We start from the raw sequence: 19,684 nt of genomic DNA, 5'->3' as shown, positions 1-19,684 counted from the left end.
TTCAATGGTGCTCAACAGATTGAAGGTTAAAAATGCAGTTTTAGTGCAACTTCAAAAGGCTCTACACCAGTGGTTCTCAACTCCATTTATATTCTTTTTAACCTCAAATATCAGTCTTATCTAGCTCTGCGATGGGCATCGGCAATGTGCACTCCAGTTTAATACAGTTAGGGTATGTCGAAAAACTCCCATCTCATTTTCTCCTCCAACTTTAAAATCGTCCTACATCGCTGTAGAAGTATCGACCCAGTGAACCTTTAAAGAAGGTCAAACGCCCCTCTAGCTAAAACAGCGATGTAGGACAATTTTCAAGTTTGAGAAGAAAATGAGATGGAAGTTTTTTGACATAGCCCTTTGAAGCTGCACTGAAACTGCATTTTTAACCTTCAATCCGTTGAGCACCATTGAAGTCTTTTATTTCTTTGCAACTAAAGAAATGACATGAATATCTTGAAAAAAAAAATTCTGGAAGCAGAGTGAAGTTAAAATAGTTGAATCTAAATAGGATAGGCTAAAAAAGATAAAATGCCACTAGCAAATTTGAATACAAGGTTCTTTATAAAAAACATTGCTTTGACTGGTAAAAAGAAAAACAACATCTACAGATTAGGTTCCTGCTGAGCATCAGAGTGCTTTTTGTGTGAAAGTTATCAGAAAGCTTTATGCACTTTATGAAAACAGGAAAAGCTAATAAGCTGAAAAACTGCATGCAAGTTTACAAGGTCAGTAAAGTGATTTTATCACATTAGTCTCATGCCAGCAACATCTTGTAATGTACAATGGTTATATTTCTAAAAAAGTGCATATTTTAATGGTTGTTGGCTGTTCCTTGTTGGTCTTGAGTATTCCCAATGGAAGTGTGTTATTGTAAAAATAATTTTCTGTGATAATCAATCTCATGACTCAAATGATGTTGACAGTTTGTACTTGTACTGAGGATGGATCATTTCTTCAAATCTTAAGAACTGCATTTCTTCATCTGGCCAGAACTTTCTAAGGCCAGTCATTTTAGCACCAAATGGGCAAATACAATTGCTGACTATTTTTAACTAACAAATACATATATAGTAAAACTGTCTAATGCAATGCACAATTTGCAGATTAAGTAAGGTGGCCCTTATATAATATAAAGCTGACAAAAACGTTTTCTAACAAACATCTCAAATGCTTTAACACAAGGAACTACAAGCATACAAGGAAGAAAAAATAAAAACCAAGGTGTCGTCTTGACATGCTTTGATTTTCAGAGGAATGGTGGACTTGTCTAGTCAGTTTACCACGTTTGGGATAAATATAGAAACAGGCTATTTTTACCTGAATGAGAATTTAGAGTTCTGCATGCGACGAGATGAAAGGGGAGGGAGTGATGGTGTCCCATTCTCTCCCGGAGTGGGAAACAGCCTGGAAAAGGAGACAGCCATTGAATGAACTTAAACTAAATAAAATGTGACCTTGGACCCCAAAACCAGTCATAAGTTTCAATTTCTTTTGATTGTGATTTTATCTGAAAGCTTTCCATTGATGTATAGTATGTTAGGATAGGACAATATTTGGCCGAGATGCATCTATTTGAAATCTGGAATCTGAAAAAAATCTCAAAACACTAAGAAAATCAACGTAAAAGTTGTTCGAATAAAGTTCTTAGCAATGCATATTACTAATACAAAAAAAGATATATTTTTGTTGAGATATTTACAGTAGGAAATTTACAAAATATCTTCATGGAGTATGATCTTCACATAATATTCCTAATGATTTCTGGCATAAAAGAAAAGCTAATTTTGACTCCTATAATGTATTTTTGGCTACTGCTACAAATATGTCTGTGCTACTTAAGACTGCTTTTGTGGTCCAGGGTCACATTAAGCTGCTTTATGACAAATTCTCTCCCATGGGTAAATTTTGGATTGTTATTTAAGCCGAGTAAATAAGCTTTCTATTGATGCATAGTATGTTAGTATAGGACAATATTTGGTTGAGATACATCTATTTAAAAATCTGGAACATGAGGGTGAATATTGAGTAAATCAATTTAAAAGTTGTTCAAATTAAGTTCTTAGCAACGCATATTACCAATAAAAAATCAAGTTGAGATATGTCTAAAATAGGACATTTACAAAATATCTTCATGGAACATGTTCTTAATATCCTAATGATTTTTGGCATAAAAGAAAAGATAATTTTGACTCATACATTGTATTTTTGGCTACTGCTACAAATATACCTGTGCTACTTAAGACTTTGTGGTCCAGGGTCACAAATAGCTGCTTTATGACGACAAATTCTCTTCCGACTACACAATATCTAATATTTAGGTAGACAGATATGGACTAGATTATGAGGGATTTTCCTTGGTATAGTTTTAGAAAACATTCTATGTTTGTATCTTTTTTTATTTTTAAAGAAGTGGGGCTTTGTGATGAATTGCAGCAGCATGAAGTGACCAGTACGAGCACCAGAAGAATGGACCTTTGTACCGTGCATTACCTGATTTTCATTGATAGACATCTACAAAGCTCACAGTATGAGGGCCTCTATGCAAAACAATTTCTGCGCATCAAGAGACTTCCCTTGAACTACATCTACATGTCTATCTTTACAACAGAGGAAAAAAGCCTGTTCAATAAATGCCTTAAAGCTCCACATTACACAAAATCAGCCGTTTAAACTGGGTTCCTATGGTCCTATGAGTTTTCACCAATGAATTTCACCAGAAAAACATATTCACTATAGTATTTCTGTACCTTATCCAAGAGCTTTTAGTTTTTTTATTAATATTCTTTTCTAGGCCAACACAATTTTTAACGTTAAAATGCCCTGTATAGACAACTGTCTGCTCTTTTTTTGAAGTTGGAGTGGGATAAAGAAGGTGTTTGTTCTTGTTAAAGTATGTGTTCATAAACACTCACAGGAGCTGTCGAATGTTGCTCCAGTCCACACACATCGTGGGCACTTTGGTGCTGCAGTGCTCATGAAACTTGTAGCCGCAGGTCTGACATCTGAAGCCGTGTAAAAGAAACTTCTGACATATGTCACAAAAGGCCAACTTCAAAAATGTTTTTCGTACCTGTAAAGGGAACGGTCATATTAATGCAAGAGCAGTTCTAAAGAAAACAATAGCTTGAATTAAACACATTACAGGAACTTACAAAATTGTGCGTAGTCAGGGGTACGTGATCTAAGACTTCAACCAGCAACTCCTCTCCGACCAGTGAGGTAGAATCAGTGTTCCAATCCACACGCGACTTTTTACTGTACAAAAAATATGACTTGTTTTCCTTAAATGAGCTTTAAATTGACATTCAGGGACAAGATTAAACCAAACGGGGCTAGATTATAACAGTTATTTAAGGAGAAGTTCACTTCCAGAACAAAAATGTACATATAATTTACTCACCCGCTTGTCATTCAAGAAGTTCATGTCTTCCTTTCTTCAGTGGTAAAGAGATTATGTTTTTTGAGGAAACCATTTAGGGATTTTTCTCTATATAGTGGACTTCTATGGTGCCCCGAGTTTGAACTTCCAAAATGCAGTTTAAATGCAGCTTCAAACGCTCCCGAGGAAGAAGGGTCTTATTTGGCAAAATGATCGGCTATTTTTTTAGGTTGTCGAAAAACTACCATCTCATTTTCTCCCTTAACTTCAAAATCGCCCTACATCGCTGCCTTACATTTTTCGTTAAGGGTGTTTGATCTTCTTTGCATGTTCACTTTGTAAACACTGGGTCGGTACTTCTGTAGCGATGTAGGATGATTTTGAAATGATTTTTGTGGTTGAAAAAATGAGATGGTAGTTTTTCGACATACCCTAACTGTCTTGAACCAAAAAAAAAAAAAAAAAAGAAGAGTTCAGGCAGAGCAAGACAAGACGTGCGCTTGAGGTTAAAAAGTATATCAATTGTATTTAAAAAAAAATGGCTGGGATCATTTACAACCACATTTGTGATCGTTTGAAGCCTCATTTAAACTGCATTTTGGAAATTCAAACTGGGGGCACCATAAAAGTCCACTGTATGGAGAAAATGTTTTCCTTAAAAAAAGCATAATTTCTTTACGACTGAAGAAAGAGAGACATGAACATCTTGGTTAACAAAGAGGTGAGAATATTATCTGTAAATTTTTGTTCTGGAAGTGAACTTCTCCTTTAAACACAAATGTGTCATAAGTATTCACCCCTTTACGTCATATTTCGCAGATGCACCTTTGGTAGAACATGCAACTTTGCATCTATCAAATGTGCTCTGGTCACTGAAATGTTCTTAAAATCTCTCTGGAAAAACTTCTCAAGCTCAGTCAGGTTACATGGAGATCATGATTCGTACAAACCTTTACTAGTACACTCATAAATTGCATCTGGACTTGGCCACCACAGTAATTAATCAGAATCAAATCTTGTGAGCTTGTGAAAGTTAAGTGTACACTACCAGTCAAAAGTTTTTGAACAGTTTTTAATGTTTTTTACGTCTCTTCTGCTCAGCAAGCCTCAGAAAGTACAGCAAAAACTGTAAAATTCTGAAATATTTTTACTATTTAAAATAACCACTTTCTATTTGAATATATTTTAAAATGTAATTTACTCCTGTGATTTCAAAGCTGAATTTTTAGCATCATTACTCAAGTCACATGATCCTTCAGAAATCATTCTAATTTTCTGATTTGCTGCTTAAAAAAACATTGTTGAAAATAGCAAGTCGAATTTTTTCAGGTGTCTTTGATGAAGTTTAGAAGAACAGCAATTATATGAAATAGAAATCTTTTGTAACATTATAAATGTCTATATCAATACTTTTATCCATTTAAAGCATCTTATAATTAATTAAAAAACAATACAAAAATATTTTAAAATTTCAATGTTTCGCGGTACTCTGAATCAAATAAGCGCAGGATTGGTAAGCAGAAGAGAGTTATATAAAAAACTTTTGACTAGTAGTGTGTCAATATCCAGCCCTACCGATTACAATGTACTGTATGATTGCAATTATTTTACATAGCCTTGTAGATCATGTTTATCACTGGCAAAAATATCAAACTAATTTGGGTTCAAATACATAAACTACTTTTTTTTGTTGCACTGCACTGCATGTTGAAAAGCTGCATGCAAACAGTGAGGACAATGTGATAAACATTCTTGTGTCAGCCTTTCTCACTATAACTCATATTCATAACACAATCTCACAACACTTTTTTCTTCTTCTTTTTAATTAACCATAGGCCACAACTTACAATGTATGTTCTCGATGAAGCTTGAAAACAGCACAGCATTCTGGCTGAAGTCCACGGACTTTCAGGGCTTTGATGAGGCAGTTGCGCAGCGTCATACCTGGTCGCACATTCACCTATTACAACACAGTTTCAATATTTTAACACTTAAGTTGGATAGAAAGGCATGAACAAGCATGTTAAGGTTACGTAGATGAGGATGTGGTTATGAAAGGAATATTCCAGGCTGCATCTTTGGCGTTACACCACCTAATTGACAAATTGCTTTTACATCAAGGCGTTCCCAATAATGCACCAGGATAATTTCATGCTCATCATATTGTGTCAAACAATCACAGAAAGTGAAAATAACATTATTATTCTGTTGTTACCACAGTCCGCTGTTTGTTGGGCAGGTAGACGCGGATTGTGCTGCTAGTTTTAGAGTCTGGGATTCTGCCATCATCTGATAATCTCCGGTATGGGAAGTTCTTGAGAATGGTGGGAGACATGCAGGCATCTTCAAATACAGAGTCTTTGCATCCAAACCCATGACTGACACTTTTCCAGGCCCCTTGAAAAGGATCCATCACGGCGGGCAGCGGCAGACTTCAATAATCTAGCATGAGAACAGAACAAATATAAATGACCCAACCTCAAAATGTCCTCAGGATTGGAACAGATTTGGAAAAATGTAGCATTACTTCACTTGCTCACCAATGCTGACCAATGGTTGCCATCAGAATGAGAATCCAAACAGCTGATAAACACATCACAGTAATCCACACAACTCCAGTCAATAAGTTAATGTCTTGTGAAACCAAAAGCTGCATGTTCGTAATAAACGAATCCATCATTAAGCCGTTTAAATTTAGGCGTTTTAAATAGTCCATAATCCATAATAAACGCTTCCTCCAGTGTAAAAGTTCATCTCCTGTTGTCTTTTTCACATTAAAATCTGCCCACATATTTGTTTAGAGCTGTTTTGGCTTGTCCGGGGCTTGATCTGTGCATATTTCCCTCCGGATTCAGACCAGACAACTTTCTCACTGAAGGAAACGTTATTATTAGGGGTGGGAGAAAAAAAAACGATTCACCTAACAATCGCGATTCTTTGTGAAATTATTTAAAAATCAGTTGGTTTACCTCAGAATAGATTTATCTTTAATTATTTCACTTTTCCTAAGAGGTGGTGGGCGAAATGTATAAATGTGTTGCACTTTAAGCAGCACCGCGCAGACGATGGGCATATGACAAAGTACTACGAGAGTGATTTGAAAGCATGCAAAGCCATCTGATCTCTCCAGACGTTTTACGACCATTTTTTCCGCCGGTGGGACTAATTTTTGTGAGCGGTAGCACTGGCGCGACCGCTGCGTTGTTGAACTCATAAGCGCTGCTAATTCTGTTGCATATGAGAGACATCTAACAACAAACGTAACAAAAGCGAAACTAAACCGTGCTAGCGTTTACCGCAAAGCAAACAAACTTGTCAGAGCTCAAAACAGCAGCAAAATGAAAACAGTTGCTCTAAGATCTAGTGAGAATCATTCGAATTCTGCCCAGAATTCTCTATAATAAACAGCGCTGACTTACGTCAGAAAAGTATTAAAGGGGTCATCGGATGCCCATTTTCCACAAGTTCTTATGATTCTTTAGGGTCTTAATGAAAAGTCTCTAATACACTTTGGTTAAAAACTCTCAATAGTAGTATATAAAAAACACCCTTTTACCTTGTCAAAATCAGCTCTGCAAAATATCAGCTCATTTTATCGCATGGCCCTTTAAATGCAAATGAGCTCTGCTCACCCCGCCCCTCTCTGCTGAGGGATTACCAGCTGTAATGTTTACTTTAGCCGCATTTAGCTGCATTTAGCCGAGTTTATAGGCGAAACTTGCCAACAAGCACATTATTAAGAAAAGCCATTTGCAAAGAAGCATAAAAAACCCTTATACTGATTCTGCTGTGGGTGAACCTGAATCACGAATGATTCACACAAACATAGATGCATATGTAGATCGGGATCGACGCTTTCCTTTTAAAAACGAAAGTAACGTTGTCCTCTGCCTCTAAAGTGGCTCAGATGTCTGTAGTAAATGACTGCTATGTTCAGTATTACATCCAACAACAGAACACCTCAATCGCTCAATTAGAGACTTCCTCTGCACCTGAGTTGACACAATGGCGATCGTATTCGGACTGTTTCAGCTCGGTGAGGGTGGGTCTAAGGTAAGGCGCTCATGCCAATCAACTGTGTTTCGTCACAATGACAAGAAGCTGAGAATGACCTGATTTTAAAAAGGGGATATTACTTTTAAAGATTAAAAAAATACCACTGGGTGGATTTTTATCATTGTAGGGTGGTTGCGTACACAAACTGCCAACACACATTAATGTTCAAACAACATGTAAAAGTTAGTTTTGCATCCGATGACCCCTTTAATGCTAACTATAACCATGGTGTTGTGGTAGAAATAATAATACATTATTCATTTCAGGGTTTGTTTCGTACAACCTTTGAGAGAGAAATTCAAGCACCTTTTAATGACTTTCCAGCATTTAACATAACTACTTCCAGGACTTTAAAGCTCTAAAATGATCCAATTTGAATGTTATTTTTAATGGGATGACCAAAACATACTTTGCGGTAAACAAAGTAAAATTTGTTTTGCCGGGAAAACATTACTAAACATGACTAAAACGGTTTGCAAACGAACATAGCACTTTATTTCAGAAAGTATTTTTTCTACTCATTTTGTTAAACATTTGAATCGGCAGACTAGCGTATCGTCCCAGCCCTAATAGCAATATAGAATCGCAATACTTGTAGAATGGAAATTCTTAAAAAAAAAAAAAAAAAACACTGTATCGTGAAAGCATTGAATCGGGAGGTAGGTGTATCATCCCGTCCCTAGTTATTATGGATTATGAACAATGATTAAAACTTAACGAACTTAATTATTTATGAAGACAACTGACAGAACAGTCGTGTAGATTACTTGTGGATTATTGTGATGATTTTAGCAGCTGTTTGAACTTTCATTCTGACGGCACCCATTCACTGCAGAGGATCCATTGGTGAGCATGGATGAAGAAACAAACTCATCTACATCTTGGATGACCTGAGGTAAGTAAAACAAATCTTAAACAGTCAAGTATCATACAAGGACTGAATAACATGGTTAAAAAGCAGCATTTCCTACTCCCATTACTCTCATATCATACCGGCAACTCTGAAGTGGCTATTGTATTTGCGTATTATTGTATTTGCGACTACGTGACTCGCAACAATAACCCTCTAAAACAGCAAAGCATACGGTTTATAAACAAGGTCACCTGCAAGACTTAATCTAATGTCATGTAATGCAGTCTATTACAGCTCACAACATGTGAGTGAAGTTCCTGATAAGTCAAGGACAAATAACTCTGACAGGCTCCTCCTGACAGAATCAAACAAGCAATCATTCAAAAGAACACCCAAATAGTCTTCAGACGATAATACTAAAATGATAATGGTTTTCTCACAGCACACACTTTTGCTTTCCACTTTGCCAAAGACAGAAGGTCAGTCTTTTTGTCAAATAATTAGGCCTATCCATTGTATAAAAATGAGTATACGCCGGCCTTTGTATTTATTATCATTTCTTTATCATAATAATGAGTGAAAAACTTCCAATCAGGAGAGCTTATCAAAATAACCCTAAATCAATGAAATACTCTAAAGCTATTCACTCATAAGTTAAATTTTGAGCCTAAAAACAACTAAATAAAATAAATACTAAACCAACAGCTCGAAATTTGACAGGAACCTCTGAAGCACACATGATATCCATCAGCATGTAAATCACCAGGCCAATACTATTTACACTGCTTCGCAGAACAAAACACACACACACACACACATCTGATGAAGTGTTCTAGGCCATCTTTGTTGTCGCAAGAAACATGAATCATCACATCTTTGCCACTAAGAAGAGCAGAAATGCAGATGGTGACAGATATCCTGTAACTGTTAGAGCAACATAACAGCATGACTTACAGTACAATGAAAGTCCCGATCTTGCTGGATTACTGTTATTCTCTGTTTTCGAACTGTTCTTCTTGCTCAGAACTTGGCGATTCTGCCATGGCAATATTTCATGTCCTTTCATGATCAGATGGTTTGTCCAAACTTGGGCCAGCTCACGATACCAGTCATGCAAGCCACGCAGTATTCGCAGCCAAGACTAACGCATTTCTCACCCATTTTGCATGAGCCACAGCGATACCCACCTGTTCTCGCTCGGAAAGTAACTGTGCAACTATGTTGGGTTTAACTGCTCTGGCCTGCTGATCCTTTTTAGGTCTTCATTGTTCTGACATCAGAAACCTGTCGAGCAAGTCGGAGCACCTTTCAGAGACAGACACTCACTGCTGAGCTGACCGTGAGTGTGTGCTCGCACCGACAGTAATGGTGTGAGAATCACCATTATTAAAACATTCTGCCAAATGCTGAATGTTCCTCCTCTAATATTTCTCTTTGGCAAACAATGCAATCTCAGTGTTAAGTAAGTGTTGTCAAAAATGTCATAATGTTACAATATCTTAAAGCTATCTAAGAAGGTGTGTTAGTGTTTATGTTTACATGTGCATATATATCACACTACTACAGAAATGAATAAATGTCTCTGCATTAGTGTAAAAATACTGTTTGGGCCACTAAATATCAAATTATATTTGCCATCCCAAAGTCTGTTTTTCAAATTAAAGCTTTAAAAATACTCAACATGTATCTATTTATTGCATTTTACGTTATTTATATGAATATATGTGACCCTGGACCGCAAAACCAGTCTTAAGGAACACAGGTACATTTGTAGCAATAGCCAAAAATACACTGTATGGGTCAAAATTATTTTTCTTTTATGTCAAAAATCATTGAGATATTAAATAAAGACCATGTTCCATGAAGATAATTGCAAATCTCCCACATATATCCAAACTTAATTTTTGATTAGTAATATGCATTGCTAAGAACTTCATTTGGTCAACTTCGAAGGTGATTTTCGCAATGTTTAGATTTTTTTGCACCCAACGATTAAATATTTTCAAATCGTTGTATCTCAGCCAAATATTGTCCTACCCTAACAAACCATACATCAATAAAAACATGTTTATTCAGCTTTCAGATGATGTATGAATCGAACCAAAATCTAAACAAATAATGTCTGTTATCATAATACGACTACAAAAAATGCCCACATTTATGGATTTCAAAGAATAGTTATTAAATGCAATATTCTGATATTCTTCTTTAGACTAAAAGGTCACTGAAATCATATTCAAAACACTTCTTTAGCCCCTAGAGAGGTTTATAACTATAAATATTGCATCAGAAAGTATGACGGCAACCCAGTAGCAAATTAAAGCCATTAGGCTGGTGCTGATAACATGATGTCTGCTCTACTTACAATTAGAAAGAACAGATCACTCAGCGAAACCACAACATCAGTTAGGTTTGGTTCAGACTTAGGCTATCTGCAACGCACCCGTAAAGATTCAGTATTTGTATAATAAATGCGGAACAGTACAGACAGGTTTATTAAACTGGATTACGTTAATGAATCAGTGGCCTGAGAAGAAAAAAATCAAGATACCAAAGTCATTATGTGTTTCAAAAATACATTTACATCAGGTGGGTAATAGCTACTATAAACAAACAGTTCACATTTAACATATTTAACACACTTTGGTTCTAAAATAGAAACGGCTAAGAACATTATATGTCACCCAGACACATTTGTTCATTTGCTTCAATAGCCTATTAGATCTACTTTTAACAAGCTATAACCCTTTGCTTTACACTCCTGGCACTATTAACCATCAAAAAATACATTTACCGGCAAAGAAAGATTATTTTCACTAACGATAAGACACTAATGTTTGATTTCATAGCATATAACCTACATTCATATGGTTAGTTAGTGTCCTTTAATAACTTTAAGCAGCTACTCGTTGGCTCTGTAGGCTATATGGTACAAAGACACGTAGCTGACTAACGTTACACGGCTACAGAAAGAAAGGGTAAGATTAGCAGTGCTTGTTCTATTAGATTTAACCGTGTTTACAAACACATATGTGTGCTCATTCTCTAGTAGGCTACACCTCACACAAACAAACAATAACAGTCGCGAATGATGTTTTAACACAACCGCAAACATCTGTAACGTTACTTCGACTCGAATGATTCCGATCAGATCAGCAACGAGGCGCGAATAAAGTCTGCAAGAAATAAAGCGAACACGAACTAGGAGACTAGAGCTGTACTCACCAGAGAAAGTTGTTGAATTGTTGATCCGCCATGATTATCGATACAAGGGAAAGTGTGACGTTAAAGTGATGTCATCGTTTTCATCACTGCAGCGACGCGACAAACTGGAACGCTAGTTTTCGCGGACGGGCAACTGGTTCAAACAGTAGCGTGATATGGCAAGCCTCTTTAACATTTAATAGACCAAGGTTTTTGACTCGCAAAAACTTCTGTAGTTTTGATTAGTAGGCTAATAACTAGTATATGAACTTAAATTGTCAACAATGCAACATTGAGCAGTCACAAGTTGCTTGTTATTTATTTATTTTGGGGGTAAATAATTCAAAGTGATAGGTCTGAATAATGTTTTTTTTCTTTCAGATTTAGTTAATATGTAATATTGCTGTTTGAGCATAAAAGATTTGCATGTTTACAAAGCTTTAAAAGAAGATATTCTCTTTATCAGAAAACTTTTCAAGAACTACAACAAACAACTCGTTTGGACTACAGTGTGCTTTTTCTGGATATTGTGAAGTCACAATGTCACTCATTTTAATATTTTCCACCCTTGGAAAAACGGCGTAAAAGAGACCATAGTCGGTTAAAAAAAAATCTGTGCTTGAAAAATCTCAGTGTCCGAATCAGGCTTGAATTAGTATGGCAAAAATTGATGCCATCATTAATATTTATGGTAAGAGGCGTGATATTTCTGAACACATGGGCCAGCTGACCAATCAGAGCATATTTTATCTATTGGAAGGAGGAGTTCCATAAAAACAGGAACTATACAGGGGTGTGTTTCCTGAAAGCAACATTGTCCGCAGGTTGCATCATTATAAATAGAGTTCAATGGAACTTATAACTATAAATAGCTAACAAGGCGTTTGGGAAACACACCCCAGGTTGTTAGAGACAGACTAAGAAAAAGGGTGCTGCAATAATGTAAATATGTGAAAAATAATGCATTTTTCATGAAAACCTATTCTAATACATCCAAAAATCCAATCAAGATTTGATCAAATTGGCATATGACCCCTTTAAAGATATACTCCAGGAAATATGGAAATTCATTTATTCCCCAATCCTGTCTCAGATGCATAGTACTTTCGTCAGATGAACACAAACAAAGATTTCTCCAAATAATACAAGTGGATGGGACTCATAAAAACATCAGATCAGCTGTTTTCAAGGTATAGCTTTTCCAGTAAATTAATTTCTTCAGCAGTAAAACAGTTCTCTCTTTCTCATTAGTAGAACTGCTAAGTTCATTTTAGCTAATTGGTTTGTTTGGACAGTTTATTCCAATCAAAGGGATTGTTCTACTAAAATAAAAGTTCTGTCATCATTACCCACATGTTATTTTAAACCACATTACTTTCTTTCTTATGTGTATGAAAAAAAGATTCTCATCCTCTTAATCTTTGAATCAGATATTTACAGCGAAGAAGTAAAATCATACAAAAAGTGAAATAATATATTTCTCCAAAACACATGGACCCCAATTATTGGCACTCCTATAAATTCTAAAGTGTATTTCCATTCATAACGCCTGTTTTAAAATTCCCTTTAGTGAATAGGAACACTTTAAGAGGTAAGTCATGACTTCCTGTTGTTTCACTGGGGTATGAATATGAAGTGACACACACACACACACACACACACACACACACACACACACACACACACACACACACACCAATTTCTTCTGCAAGTAGAGACTCTGGTTCATGTTCACATGTTGAATTTAAAACTTTAAATCAATTGGAGATGTCAACAACCAGCCTGGGAAAGGATGTGGAGAGCATATTGCCCCCAAACACATGAGGAGAACGGTTCCGGTGGCCATACATGGCAGTCTTTGTGCACAATAAGTGCTCTTAAAATGTGCCATTTGGTACAGGGCAGTACACTCTTAAAAATAAAGGTTCTTTATTGACATCAATGGTTCTATTAAGAACCTTGAACATCCACCTTTCAAATGCAGAAAAGTTTCTTTATAGTCGAAAAAGGTTTTTTTTTTTTAGATTTTTAAAATGGTTCTTTTAGGAACTGTTCACTGAATGGTTCTTTGGGGAACCAAAAATGGTTCTTTCATGGCATTTCAACAACGACACCCTTTCGAAACCTTTTTTTTTTTTTTTTTTTTTTAAAGAGGTATAGGGTCTTTGCATCAGAACGTCTTTAAAAATGCAGAGGACATGACCAAAACTAGAGCAAGTTGCAATAAAGAACTATTTACTGTCATCGGACAACAAACTCATGCACCTACAGTTTGACCAATGTTATTCAAACTTTTAATGGCATGTTATATAGTTAGATGAGACCAAAACAGAGTTTTGGAAGCAAAGTTAGGTTTGGCATAGACAAAAAGACACATTTTTACAGGTATTGAAGCATGGCTGCTGGTTTAAAGGAAAACTCCACTTTTTTTTGGAAATAGGCTCATTCTCCAACTCCCCCCGTGTTAATAAGTTGAGTTTTACCATTTTGAAATCCATTCAGCCCTTTTACTGTTGTGGCGATATTACTTTTAGCATAGCTTAGTCTAGATCATTGAATCCTATTAGACCAATAGCATCGCGTTCAAAAATGACCAACGAGTTTTGATATTTATCCTATTTAAAACTTGACTCTTCACTTATTAAACTTATTAACTCAGGGGGAGTTGGAGAATGAGCCTATTTCCAAAAAAAGTGGCGTGTTCCTTTAAGCTGGTCCTAAACTGGTCGTAAACTGGTTTAAACTGGTTTAAGCTGGTCATGTGATGGCCAAGCAACTAGCTCCTGCTCATGACCAGATTAGGACCAGCACACGACCAGCTTAAACCAGCTAATGACTAACTAAGGACCAGCTTGAACCAGCTCAAACCAGCAGCCATGCTTCAAAACATACATAACCAGCATGCTGTTTTTTTACAGTAAATCATGCATATTGTGACGTATGGTGGTGTACTGCAAAAAATGCTTTTCTTACAAAATGATTTTCTAGACAAGTAAAAATTATTTTCTTGTTTTCAGAAAAAACAAGTCAAAATTAAGTGCAAAAAATAAGATTGTTTTTCTTACCCCATTGGCAGAATATTTTGCTTGTTTCAAGCAAAAACATACTTCATTTTGACTTGTTTTTTTTTTTTTTTTTTTTTTTTTTGAAAACAAGACAATAATTTTGACATATCTATAAAATCCTTAGTGATTTAAGAATTTTTAGATATTTTGGCTGGAAACAAGACAAAAAATCTAAGTAAGAAAAGCATTTTTTTGCAGTGTGGATTTTTAATGTTGTTGGGCTGTTTTTGTTAGGGTACATTGTATCATGGACTTATCATGTACCAGCAGATATTGAACTTGACTGCCTCTACCAGTGAATCACACATCAAAATCAATGCAAAAATGTTCTACATAATTAAGGTTTTGCCACAGCCATCATAGTTCACTGACCCAAACTCCATAGAAAACCTGGGCCAAGCTAAAAAGTCCACAAGATTTGACAGTTCTGGAGAGGTTTTGTATGGAGAAATAGTATCAGATACCTTGCCTTGTGCTCTCCAAGCATAAAGCATTAAGTGTGTTAAGTGAAGAGTTAGTTAGGATGCACAATTGAATGAAGAAGCGGCAATAATTGTGGCCAATGCCTTTTTCTTTTTTATATAATTCTTGAAGTTAGATCAAAGATACTTTTACTTTTCTCAATGATTGTAGTATTAACGCACTACTGTATAAACCTATTTGCAGGCATGTTTCTTCAGTAGGGATTTTACATCTTAAACATTTAGTACCAATTTCATCTTATGAGAGCAAAACAAGAGTTACTTGTACATTATGTTTTTCAGTAAAGTTACTTTTTGAAGTTCTAATAATGTTTGCTTAATGTGACGTCCAGAATGATATTGCTTCCTATCCTTTCTACATATTTGTTGTATTATTTGCTATTAATATTGCTTACATTATAAAAGATGATACATTAAATAATAAACTTTTTTATGGGATAACACTGCCACCACTTGGCCATAGCAGCACATTACCTCATGATTTGTATGAATTCATACTTTCTAGGTGCTTTGAATAACAATTATTAAATAAAACATTTTACACATATTAACATTTTAGTGCAGCACTTTATTACATGTTGACTGTAAATCAGTGTCATAACTGCTCATTTTTGACCTATTTGATACATGATGTCCTTGAAACATTTCATGTACATTACTTACTTTTTGGTCCAAGGTTTAAGACAACAGATTAGATTTAAAACGAGATTTACGAAGCAATCAATGTACTGCCATTCTTATTTTTAGCTATTTAAGTTGCGGAAGGAATACTTAATAATTATGTAATTTATGTTGAAATGAGTCCGGTGCTATTCAAGTATCTTTCTTTCAAGTACTCACCTGAATCAAGAAGGGCTGTTGAAATCCATCCATGTCAGATTATCTTCTCATATCTAACCATAGCTGCATTAAATACTCTGTTTGATCCTTTTTCTTCACCCCCATTCTCAATTCATTCACAGCAGGGAAAAGCCAAATAATTCAGGCCTTTCTCCTATAATACAAATCCAGCAAATGGCACTTTTGCGCACAAATGGGCCCAGTGTGCTCTAGAGCTGCGGCTCAGTGTCAAATGGAGGCTTTCTGTGTATAAATCCCAGGGCATCTCAAATGCACTCTGCTCTCATAGAGATGGAGGCGGGGAGAACAGAGTGCAGGACCTTGTGGCACAGATTTAAGGTATTCCCTCAAGCTTGCATCATCTGACAACAGCAGCAGGCTATGGACAAAACAAAGGAGCTGTAAGACCAGGATTTCATGTGGTCAAATCATTGTATTTTAGCCACAAGCATGAGTTTGTTTCATATCATGTTTTTATCAATTCAAGAAAAGCTATTTTTATCAGTTGTCTTTGTTTTCCTGAGTATGTTTTTATTAATTTATTTAAATATCTTGACAAGCACGGAGAGAGCACATACAGGGCTGTCAAGCTCCAGATATATAAACCACCTTAACGGAAAGAGATGACCACAGTTCTGAACGTATTGATTCTGGGAGAGACATGCTGGAATAGTCTGCTCCATCAGTAAGTCGACTCTGCTATAAAAGCCTTCAGGACAGCAGTCTCTCTCTCTCTCTCTCTCTCTCTCTCTCTCTCTCTCTCTCTCTCTCTCTCTCTCTCTCTCTCTCTCTCACACACACACACACACACACACACACACACACACACACAGACACACACACACACACTCATGATGGCAGGTGCATTCCTATAAAACACATACATGATGAGTTGTAAAGAGACGTGGAGATAGCTAGATGAGTCCAGTCATGGATGAAAATCCATATGTATTATTTATTCCAAAAACTATTCACAAGCTACTAGTAGATGCAGCAGCATGAATAATTGATTTGGGTGCAATGTAAGAGTTTGCCATTAGTATCTGTCTGGTCTGTCTGTCAGTCTCTCTGTCTGTCTATCTATCTCTCTGTCTATATGCAGAGCAGGGTAGATTACTTACAAATTGTAGTCTGGTACTGATTACAGATTACATGATAAATATATTTACTTCTATTTGCACGTCTCTTTACAACTCATTATGTATGTATTTTATAAGAATGCACCAGTAATAGAAATGAAAGCAAGTGTTAGTATTGCAATCTAGGTTACTCATTTTAGGTGATGTTTTCTGACTACTTTTTAGTTTCGTTTTTTTAATCAAACATGTTTAAAACTTACTATTACTATTACTAATATGTCATATTGATATAAAAGTGCAAAGAGAAAGAAAAAAATAGATAAAACTAATTTAAACTCTTGAACACTAAAACTATAAATATTTTATTTGTTTATGTGACCATTTAGCCAACACCAGAGAACTCGCAGAGAACGTGCAAATGTGTTGCCAAATTAAATAGACTTATCAAGTCCCAGAAGATTTGGAACTTGTCTGCCTCTACCAGTAAATCACACATCAAAATCAATGCAAAAATGTTCCACATAATTTAGGTTTTGCCACAGCCATTATAGTCCACTGACCCAAACTCCATAGAAAACCAGGGCAGAGTTAAAAAGTCCATAAGATCTGACAGATCTGGAGAGGTTTTGTATGGAGAAATAGTATCAGATACCTTGCCATGTGCTCTCCAAGCATAAAGCGTTAAGTGCGTTAAGTGAAGAGTTAGTTTGGATGCACAAAGAAATAAATGAAGGAGTGGCAATAATTGTGGCCAATGCCTTTTTCTTTTTTATATAATTCTTGAAGTTAGATCAAAGATACTTTTACTTTTCTCAGTGATTAATGCACTACTGTATAAACCTATTTGCAGGAATATTTATTCAGTAGGGATTTTATGTCTTAAACATTTAGCACTAATTTCATTTTATGAGAACAAAACAAGAGTTACTTGTACATTATGTTTTCATTAAAGTTACTTTTTAAAGTTTTAATAATGTTTGCTTAATTTGACGTCCAGAATGATATTGCTTCCTATACTTGACTTTCTACATATTTGTGTTATTATTTGCTATTAATATTGATTATAAAAGCTGATACATTAAATAGTATACTTTTTTTTCTGGGATAACAGTGCCATCACTTGGCCATAGCAGCACATTACCTCATGATTTGTGTGAATGCATACTTTCTGGGTGCTCGCTGCAGAGCCATATGGGAGTAGCTGGAGCTCCATCTCACCCTCGCTGGAGGTAATGGGTGGATATAGACACCTAACCCTACCCCTTACCCTATCCCTAAACATAACTCCACCCATTTGTCCACACAGAGGTGGAGCTGGACATCCAGAGAGGTGGAGCTGGAGGCCATTTGGCTCTGCAGTGAGCAGTACTTGGACTTTCTAGGTGCTTCGAATAACAATTATTAAATAAAACATTTTACACATTAGTGCAGCACTATATTACATGTTGGCTGTAAATCACTGTCAAGCCGTTCAGGAAAAAATTCATGTGTATTAGTTGAATATGGATTGGTTCACTGGTTGAATGTATGGTTTAATCACAAATGCATTTGTTCATAATACATTGGCATAACCAGACATGTGTTGGTTTAGATACATCGGTCTGATCACATGCACATGAGTTTGCTCCGGTATACTTTGGTACGTTCAAGTAAACATTGGGCTTCTCAATAATGCAATGGTTTCCTCAACTATGTATTGGTTGAGATAAATCAATTTCCTCAAGTATACATTGGTTTGTAAGTATATTGTTTTCTTCAGGTATATTATGGTTTAGATACATTAGTTAGCTCAAGTATACATTGGTTTGTTCAGCTGTAGATTGGTCTTAACCGATATAACCAATATATACTTGAATAAACCAATATATATACAGGTCCTTCTCAAAAAATTAGCATATTGTGATAAAGTTAAATTAGCATATTGTGATAAAGTTCATTATTTTCTGTAATGTACTGATAAACATTAGACTTTCATATATTTTAGATTCATTACACACATTTGAAAGTAGTTCTAGCCTTTTATTGTTTTAATATTGATGATTTTGGCATACAGCTCATGAAAACCCAAAATTCCTATCTTAAAAAAATTAGCATATTTCATCTGACCAATAAAAGAAAAGTGTTTTTAATACAAAAAAAAAGTCAACCTTCAAATAATTATGTTCAGTTATGCACTCAATACTTGGTCGGGAATCCTTTTGCAGAAATGACTGCTTCAATGCGGCGTGGCATGGAGGCAATCAGCCTGTGGCACTGCTGAGGTGTTATGGAGGCCCAGGATGCTTCGATAGCGGCCTTAAGCTCATCCAGAGTGTTGGGTCTTGCGTCTCTCAACTTTCTCTTCACAATATCCCACAGATTCTCTATGGGGTTCAGGTCAGGAGAGTTTGGCAGGCCAATTGAGCACAGTAATACCATGGTCAGTAAACCATTTACCAGTGGTTTTGGCACTGTGAGCAGGTGCCAGGTCGTGCTGAAAAATGAAATCTTCATCTCCATAAAGCTTTTCAGCAGATGGAAGCATGAAGTGCTCCAAAATCTCCTGATAGCTAGCTGCATTGACCCTGCCCTTGATAAAACACAGTGGTCCAAAGTACTTTTTTCGGATGAAAGCAAATTTTGCATGTCATTCGGAAATCAAGGTGCCAGAGTCTGGAGGAAGACTGGGGAGAGGGAAATGCCAAAATGCCTGAAGTCCAGTGTCAAGTACCCACAGTCAGTGATGGTCT

The 19,684-nt window shown here is 36.0% G+C and overlaps 1 protein-coding gene across 2 annotated transcripts in view; it reads right to left on the bottom strand.

Annotated features, from left to right (window-relative positions):
- Window positions 1–16,086, bottom strand: part of raf1b (Raf-1 proto-oncogene, serine/threonine kinase b) — a 38,297-nt gene extending 22,211 nt beyond the window's left edge. Inside the window, exons 1-6 of one of the 2 annotated variants that reach the window (XM_073825318.1) lie at window positions 15,877–16,086; window positions 5,592–5,818; window positions 5,224–5,336; window positions 3,150–3,252; window positions 2,910–3,067; window positions 1,315–1,401 (exon numbers count right to left, since the gene is read on the bottom strand). In XM_073825318.1, the coding sequence (XP_073681419.1) occupies window positions 1,315–1,401; window positions 2,910–3,067; window positions 3,150–3,252; window positions 5,224–5,336; window positions 5,592–5,789 (659 nt within the window). In that variant the 5' untranslated portion in view covers window positions 5,790–5,818; window positions 15,877–16,086. Of the gene's footprint in view, window positions 1–1,314; window positions 1,402–2,909; window positions 3,068–3,149; window positions 3,253–5,223; window positions 5,337–5,591; window positions 5,819–11,510; window positions 11,633–15,876 lie in introns of those variants that run through there. The other variant, XM_073825317.1, reaches the window with a different exon arrangement.
- Window positions 16,087–19,684: the final 3,598 nt, after the last annotated feature.

This window comes from Garra rufa, chromosome 20 (genome assembly GCF_049309525.1).
Source record: "Garra rufa chromosome 20, GarRuf1.0, whole genome shotgun sequence".
Classification (NCBI taxonomy): Eukaryota; Metazoa; Chordata; class Actinopteri; order Cypriniformes; family Cyprinidae; genus Garra; species Garra rufa.
The sequence above is the reverse complement of the archived record's forward strand: the minus strand, read 5'-3'. Positions and strand labels throughout refer to the sequence as shown.